At 38.2% G+C, this 8,966-nt stretch overlaps 1 protein-coding gene across 4 annotated transcripts in view; it reads right to left on the reverse strand.

Annotated features, from left to right (window-relative positions):
- The window catches only part of ehbp1l1a (EH domain binding protein 1-like 1a), a 54,106-nt gene extending 52,029 nt beyond the window's left edge, over positions 1–2,077 (reverse strand). For 2 of the 4 annotated variants that reach the window (XM_040140598.1, XM_040140597.1), the window contains exons 1-2: positions 2,031–2,076; positions 199–500 (exon numbers count right to left, since the gene is read on the reverse strand). In XM_040140598.1, the coding sequence (XP_039996532.1) occupies positions 199–302 (104 nt within the window). In that variant the 5' untranslated portion in view covers positions 303–500; positions 2,031–2,076. Of the gene's footprint in view, positions 1–198; positions 501–2,030 lie in introns of all 4 variants that reach the window. The other 2 variants (XM_040140596.1, XM_040140599.1) reach the window with 2 other exon arrangements.
- Between the last annotated feature and the right edge of the window lie 6,889 nt (positions 2,078–8,966).

The following is an 8,966-nucleotide window of genomic DNA, read 5'->3' on the forward strand; positions in this document are numbered from 1 at the left end:
AGCCATTTTGTGTTGTGGCGTACATAACTTTGCCGAAAAGAAAAATGTTAATATTTCTGAATGGAGTTTGGTGTCACTTTCTCTTAGACTCCGTACACGATAAGGCTTTAAGTCCTTAACACCCGGATGGCACCGCCGAAATAAACACAACACATGTCCACTACTTTATTTAAATAAAGTGTTATAACTGTTACTTACCATTTATTTGTGCATTCAATCAATAGCTCTTGAAAGGAGGCAGCAAACTGGAACTTGGACGCTTTTTTTCCAACCCGCTGGAGCCGCTTCCACACAGAAGTCATGATCAGGCTTGTGAAATAATTCTCTCAAGAACACGATAAACCGACATTAACCCGAGGGAAATGTGTATCCTCGCTCCTATGTTCCTCTGCAGGGACTTCCCCGGTGGAAGTAGATGGAGAGACTCCACCTGCTTCGCTGACAGCTCCTCTCCGGCGGTCTGTAACCCACTCCTCGCTAGCGTCCACTCCACAGACAGGCTACAAAAAAAAAAAAACACACGCCTCACCTCAGAGCTGGCAACAAGCTAACCAGGATACACCGGAACACTTATGATTGTAGCTTTCAAAATAAAACCCTTGGTGACTGCAGTTTGTCAAAGAAGCAGAGGTATGTACAGACTCTAAATACTAGGAGAAAAAAATCAGGGACACTAACACACAACACAGTGGTGTAAAATCCAAGGGTCTCTACACACTGCCATGAATACAGTTCTGGAAAGAAAGACTGATCATTATTAACCGGCCTCAAAGTAGTCAAATTTAAAATTTCAGTCAAGCAATACTTGAACCAGGTCATAAAATACTTTAAGTTATTAATTGAAGAATATTATTAGTTAGTTCTTTATTTCAATGTCATGCCAAATCCAGCCCATCCTACATGGGATCACAAGACACTGTTGTTTATCGAAAATAAAATAATATAACGTGCATCATCTGGTAAATTTTACTGTATACAAAACCGAAAGAAATAAAACATTGTAATTCATTGTACCATATTCATATTTTATTATTTCATCCTAAATGTAATCAGTTTTGGTTAAGTACATTAGCCCACTGTCAGCTAAAACACATTCTCTTAACAAATAAATTATTTGTCTGTTGTGATTAATTAAATAAGAAATACAAATTTTGGCCTAAAATTGGTCAAATTTAAATATCTTGATCACTTTTACTCTAAATTCAATTCTACTTAGTCTTATTAACCTGAATTGTCAAAATACTTGAGTCTGCGTAAATCCCATGAACAAAAGACATGGCCCCAATGTGAACCCAAGGCTTCTAGGCATGATGTTCTGGTTAATAAAAGGTAATGAAAAATAAAAAAGGTTTGGACATTCTTTATGTGCAAGTATTTTATTACAGTTTAGGCTGAACTGATGAATCAGTAAACTGATTATTAAAGTTGACCAATTTCATTGTTGTATTTTGATAACTATAATAAGAATGGACACACTTGAAATTTGACATTTCTTTTTCACCTGGAGGTCAATGCTTCCTGTTTCACCAGAGTTTATTGTGGCTGACTTGATGTAGCTCTAATGGTTACTGGGCAATTTGCTATGCTTTGCAAGTCACAGCTACAATGACTTCATATTCTACAGGATAATCTAATAATAATAATAATAATACTGTTGATATGTGATGCTTTAGCCAAAGCCACCAAAGCATAAATCCAACTATAACAAAAGGTTGCTTAACTGAAAGCCACAGGCTGGTGTATATCCCTAGACAAATAGTACAGTGATTTTCCATTGGGACTAGTTTATTACTGCAGATATACAGACATAATAGAATGAATGATACCTGAATGGTACAGAATGATATAACATTTTCTCCCTGCCTGAGTCAGACTGCTGCAGATGAAACGTCTAAAACAATGAGGACGGTAACATAACAGATGCAGGCCTACGCAAATACTCCTAAGAGAGGACAAACAGCGATTACTGAGTTCCCATGAAGCTGATGTTGAGGGATATTATCAAGGACTAAGTACAAAACAGAAATTACCTTTGAGCCTGTCAGGGAAAGTTTCCCCGGTCATGAGCTGGAGGGACTTTTCCAGTTTAGCCCTGAGACTATTTATAATCTGTCACTGACACATAGAGCAGCTGGGAATACAGTATAATGTTGCCTCCGTGAACATTCAGAGTACACAACGTGAACTCTGAATTATAGAAGTTAATTTAAAGATCTCATATCAACAAATTGTATTTTCATTTCATACAGCATTATTATTGTGTTTTCCAAATACATAAAGTATATTTATAGAATTGCAAAAGTAGGCCATCATCTGATGCAATTATTCTTAATTGGATCCCATAAGTAACAAGTTCAATAAATGGACCCTGTTTTCACCTGCTATAAGCAAAAATGAATTTTTTATTGAATTTCAGGCCCTATTGTTCGAAAGTCAGGCAATTTTTTTGATACCAAAGTTTCAGTATTACAATGAAGTGACACCACCACCAACTCCTGAGGGAAATATCTGGCTCTTTAGCTGCTAAATGCTCCACCATGTGCCCCACCTGGTCTCTGATTGTGTCTGTCTGCTGTTTGCTGATAATGGACAGTGGCTTTATCAGAGTGTTTTCAAAAACCTAAAAAACAGGTGGATGAGAGTATTGAGACTAAACAAAGTTTAAATGTGCAGGCTGTAAAACCAAAGCAGTGAGATGAAAGCCTAAACCAGAATGAAGCTGAGGCGAAACTACAAAGGAAAAAAGGCAATAAGTCTCTATGTGCGCATCAGTACTCTCAAATTGCATGTAGTCATTTGATCCATAGTTGATATAAACATTTTGATTAGTGCAGTTTTTTGCACATCTAAATAACTGAAGGAAATTTAACAAGACTCCTTTCTCTTATTTCTGATGTAAAAAGTATAATCAGTTACAGTATATTCATGTGATTTCCAGAATTTTATAACACTAGCAAACTGAGGTTAAGTCACAGGTTTTCAAAATCATATGTATGTGATGAAATAGTTTACACAGGTCGTGTGGTCAAATTCACATAGCATTTTCTAACCTTAAAAACTTAGTTTGTGACATACACCTGTTGGTGTGCATTCTCTGGTTACCTGTAGCCTTTGGCCAGGAGTAGATGTCATCAGGTGGTTACATCTGCAATGTTTGTGTCTTGGTCTGTCCTTTTGACAGACCCTCTCTAAATAAAGGTAATTGATAACTGGACATAATTTTCTAGTTTGAAGGAAGGATTAACACTGATGCAGTAAATTTTTGGGTCTGGATCTTTAAATTTCACTTCAGCATTTGACACAGTTGACCAGTTCTCTTATAACCGTCTTGAGAATTGGGTCAGTCTCCAAATGTGTTCTTATCGGGTTCCATACATTCAATACATTACAGAGAGGAATGTTTAGTCTTAGTAGTCATGTGCTTGAGAAATAAGACTTTTGTTTTGGAGTTGCAGAAAGAAACTGTCTTGGTCCACTGCCTTTCCAAGTACACATGCTGATATTATCATTGAATACAATGATCATTCTTTTCCACAGCTACAGTGCTATGCTGCAAAAATGTCAAGCTACATTACACTCCATGTGTGGAATTGGCCAGCAATAAATGGATGAATAATGATGTTTTTTTAACATAAACTCAACACAGAAATATTTTTTCCCTTGCCTAAAGAGATGTAGTGCAAATTGTTTCTTCAAAGAATTTGAAGGGACCAAATAAGAGGACACACTTTCAGGTCTGTTGGTAAGTAAGTATGTGAACTTTCTTTCCATAGCCCCTCTCAAAACCAAAGTTGCAAAGTGCTTAACAAGTTCACCTAAAAATACTATACGTTAAAATTTGGCAAGAATTTTAGTGAATGGTCAAACAGAGACTTCAAACAAAATACATGAGGACAAAATTAAATCATTGGAGTGATAAATTATTAAAATGCCAGCATACACAGACAGGTTTTAAAAGCTCTTTGAAATGCGGTACTGATTCAGCTGTTGTGATACCGAGGGGAAGTTTGCTCCACACTGCTGGAGCTTAAACAGTAAAAGCATGATTCCGGGAAAGTGAAACATGTCACAACATTTTGGTTTGGTGAAAATATAAGAAAAATAGAACAAAGCCAGACCAGGGAGGGCTGTGAATGTAATTAAAGTAACATTAACACGAATTTGTAAAGACTGGAAAAATATGTTCTGCTTTTTTTATTTCTCTGTTTGTTTTTATTAGTGCAACATAAGAAGTCTATAACAAACAGGGTGTGACAAAAGGTGCTGTGCAAAGGAGGGTTCCTCCCCTCTTACTTCATCCAAGGTTTCATGAGTGCTAAGTGTGCCCATGACTGGGTGTATATGTAGTAGAGAGTAGGATATTAGTAAGGGTTAGTAGTTGTGGAAACAAAATATAAATGTATAAAGAAAAAACAAAACAAAAACAACAGCATTGCTCAATTTTGCAATATCGTTACTATCATCATAACCAGCATCACCATAATTATCTCATTTGTTTCGAGCCTTTTTTCTAAGTGTTCTACAAAGGCAAATGGACTTGCTTGAGGTTCTTGAAGACGTTCCACCTCTCATCCAAAAGGCTTCATCGCTTCTAACTGACTGCTGGGGAGTCTCGGCCATTTAACCTCTTGTGGGGTCACTAACACCTTGAGAGTTGTTGACCCACCTGGCCATGACCCCACGACTCCATGACTCCATGACTCCATGACTCATGTGACCTCGACGACTCACATGAGTCGTGGTGTGAATGGTTGTTAGGCTGTCTGGGGAGGGATCGCAAGACAGACCACCTCCTTTGTTTAGTGATGGTCGTTCCAGTTTGATGTAGATGGCTTCTTTCCCTCCTCAGCAATGTACACATTTTGGCCAGGGAAGACAGATGGTTGGAAAGAGGAATGAAATAAGCCATTTTGAGGTTTACGGTTTGAATCAAAAATGACTCCTAGACTCCTGACTGAACATTTTAAGTTAGCTGTCAGTGATCCAAGATGTGAGGTAATAGTATACCAACTACCCAAACTTTATTTTTATCAGCATTCAGTTGTATGAAGGCTGAAGTTGTCCAGTCTTTAATGGCACCATGGCTCCAGGGAGCCCAGAATGTTAAGACTTTTAGGACTGAACATGACATATAACTGAGTGTCATCTGCTTAACAATGCAACCATACTGCCAGAGAAGAATATCCAGATTAGGCTAATCTTGAGCAAACGCTCAAATTATAAACAATGAAAACATGTTTTTAATCCAATAACGCATGTTTAAAAGTCTTGATTTCTGCAGTATCTGTACATGGCAACTATGGTAAGTGTAAAATTAAGGAAAGATCATAGTTATGACAAATAAACTATGGTTAAGACATGGTTAGATCTACGCAACTAAAATACTTGGTAAAAATTAGGGAAGAATCCTAGTTATGGTTAATAAAAAGGTTAATGTTAATCGCAGGTCCTGCATGAACGTTATACGACCCTGACCTCCAAATCCTTACTTTCCTACTACTTTTAATTCTGCTTCTTAACCTGTCACTGAAAGTTGGCTTTGAATGTAAATTGTGAAGTGCGGAATTGTGAAAATATATATTTGTCCGAGAAATAATGGGCTGAGCACATTAGAACACAATTTTATAAAGATAAATAATATGGCCAAGCGGTGGCACACACAAATTAAATACAATCGGGCCAAATACTGAGCTTTGTGGGACCCCACATGACCAGAGGAAGAAACAAACCAACAGCTGCTATGTTGCTGTAGTACTGGAGTTAGACTGTTATTATCACCTTACCATATAAACCAAACTGAAAGAGGAAATACTGCAGAGCTCAAATGAATCCCAAACCACTTTGTGAGAATGCACTCATTAAAATCTGGCATGGTAAAAATACTACAATAACATATTTTTATACACTTTCACCAAAGTGTCTATAAGGAATTTTTGTCAGCATGTCTCATTGCAAACACTTATCATATTAGGGGCTATCCCATAGAAACAGTAATCTAGCTGCATTATAGTATTGATACCAGAGGTGGACAACATTGATTGGACCAGATGTGCTGCTGACAAAAAAAACAGCCCCACACACTTGCAGTCCCACATAGCCTGATCCCAGTACATGCTGTCCCATCCTCCATCTGTTGCTAAGTGATGCATTCTGTTCCCAGGCCAGTCCCTGATGTTTCCTTTAATGGACTGAACCTCTCCTGTCAGTTTTTCTCCATCCTCCCTGTCTCCCAGCACTTTACTTTGCAGGCAGTGGTCCAAGATGTAAGCTGCACCTGGGAGGGAAAAAATAAAGCAAGAATGAAGGAAGAGCGGAGGGGAGTCTTCACATCTGGGAATGGGAGTTTTTATAAAGTCGCTGTTTTGCCAAAGCTCCATCGTGGTGAGGTTATGTTCATTTGAGACTATTCTTGGAATTACATTTCCCGGTCCCTGTGGTTCAGTGACAGCTCTTAATTTGGAAATGAATGGACTGTGTCACATTAAACAGGGGGTAGGTTAGAGTTGGTGGTGGGGGTGGAGGGGTGTCATGGTGGTAACTACAGCATGAAGTCATTCGTAAACAATCCACTTCCTGCCTGCAGGCCACCCAACAGTTGGTTTGCGTCCTGTTTTTCAATCCATGGCATTGCAATGTACAACAAGTGTACATTATGACCAATATTCAAGGCCAATATTGACAGTTGTCCTCTTTATGCTTTACTACCTAATTTTTTTTGTTTGTTTTTTGAATTTCCTTTTTACATTTATGAACATAAAGATACTGTGAAGTGATACGAAACTTCAGCCATGAGAAACAATTGTCAAAAAATAACAGTCTACTCCTGATTGCAGGAGTATCCGCTCTCCCAAAAGAGCTGAGAGTTGCAATCTGAAGGACATTTATTTAAAGGGGTTGGTGAAAGACGACAAAATAGTTTTGTCTCTGTCACAGACATAAATCTCTATCTCAAAAATTAGGTTTCAAACACAAAGAGGAAAGTTAAAATATAATTTTAAAAACACATAAAGGTCAGTGCAGTCTTTTTCTACAGGATATGAGGCTTTTGCATTGATTGTAATTTGGTGGATCTGAACAAGGTGAACATTTTCTGCACTCAGGTCAGAATGTTTCTGGACATTTTAACAACCCAAGGAGTTTACATTTTTCAGTTCCACACAAATTAACAGTCACAATGACAGGCTGATAGCATGCAACTCTTTTTGGGAGATTAAAAGAACCACTGGATTTCCCCAAGCATACACCACTCACCACCAGCAGATGACAATTCTTACTAAAATATGCTTTAGCTGTGGTAACAGCATGCCTAGAAAATATATTAAGACATATACATGTGTATATACACACACACACACACACATATATATATATATGTATAAATTGTTACTTTGTAACATCCCCTTTGGCAGGGATCACAGCTTGTAAACGCTTTTTGTAGCAGCTAAGAGTCTTTCAGTTCTCGTTTGAGGGATTTTCTCCAATTCTTCTTCTTCTTGCTAATGGCTTCTAGTTCTGTGAGATTTTTGGGCCGTCTTGCATGCTCTGCTCTTTTGAGGTCTATCCACAGATTTTCGATGATGTCATGATACTGCGAGGGCAATGGCAAATTCTTAAACTTGCGCCTCTTGAGGTAGTCCATTGTGGATTTTGAGGTGTGTTTAGGATCATTATCCTGTTGTAGAAACCATCCTCTTTTCATCTTCAGCTTTTTACAGATGGTGTGATGTTTACTTTTAGTATTTGCGGGAATTTAATTGAATCCATTCTTCCCTCTACTAGCGAAATGTTCCCCGTGCCACTGGCTGCAACCAAAGCCCAAAGCATGATCCATCCACCCCCTGTGCTTAAAAGTTCTTTTCATGAAATTCTGCACCTTTTTTCTCCAAACATACCTTTGCTGAGTGCAGCCAAAAAGTTCTATTTTAACTTCATCACTTTAAAAACAAGTTTTTCCAAAATGCATCAGGCTTGTTTACATTTTCGTTTGCAAACTTCTGATGCTGAATTTTGTGGTGAGGACACAGGAAAGGTTTTCTTCCGATGACTCTTCTATGAAGGTCATATTTGTGCAGGTGTTGCCGCACAGCAGAACAGTGCACCACCACTCCAGAGTTTGCTGAATCTTTCTGAAGATCTTTTCCATTAAAAAAGGGGTTTTGATCGCCTTTCTAGCAATCCTACGAGCAGTTCTCTCTGAACGTTTTCTTGGTCTTCCAGACCTCCACCTGACCTCTGCCATTCCACTGCCATTTCTTAATAACTGAGAAGATGGCTACCTGAAAAAATTGTCTCTATCTCTATCTTCTTATAGCTTCTCCTTCTTTGTGGGCATTAGTCATTAAGATTTTCAGAGTGCTAGGCAGCTGCTTAGAGGAGCCCATTGGGTTCTGATTGTTGAGACAAAGTTTGAGGTGTCAGAGTATTTCACCTTCGTAAAAGTGTTCTGAGTGCTCAGATCTTTTAGGGGGGCCCAAGGTTTTGCATGGTTCTCCTAGCCTATATTTCACTCTAAAATTGTACAAAACAAAAAAACTAATCTTGCTTAAAATGTTGAAAGGGATGTTTCACCTTTAACTTTATGCCTTTTGCAGATTAGTTCATCATTTACTCACTTAACTATTCACAGTAACAGAAATTTTGACCAGGAGATAAACACCTGAGAGAAAATATTCAAACTCAAAATGAACATGAGACAATCACAGCCATTCTAGGTATGGAGGAACATACACTTGAGATTTACCACTGGTGGAGTAATCAGATCCCTGCTGGTATCATGCCCCACAGTTCCATCCATGACCTTTGTAAATATAGCCTGGCTAAGAGAAACACCTGTGAGCTGTCTTTCAAAAGCAAAGAGTGACAGGCAGCAAGAGCATATGCCACAATGTTATTAAGGTCACAGAACATCATGCTGTCCCTGCAACCATGATGCAACAGTTTACAGTCACATGTATAACCTTTGAGTT

This window comes from Xiphias gladius, chromosome 12, assembly GCF_016859285.1.
Source record: "Xiphias gladius isolate SHS-SW01 ecotype Sanya breed wild chromosome 12, ASM1685928v1, whole genome shotgun sequence".
In the NCBI taxonomy this organism is placed as follows: Eukaryota; Metazoa; Chordata; class Actinopteri; order Istiophoriformes; family Xiphiidae; genus Xiphias; species Xiphias gladius.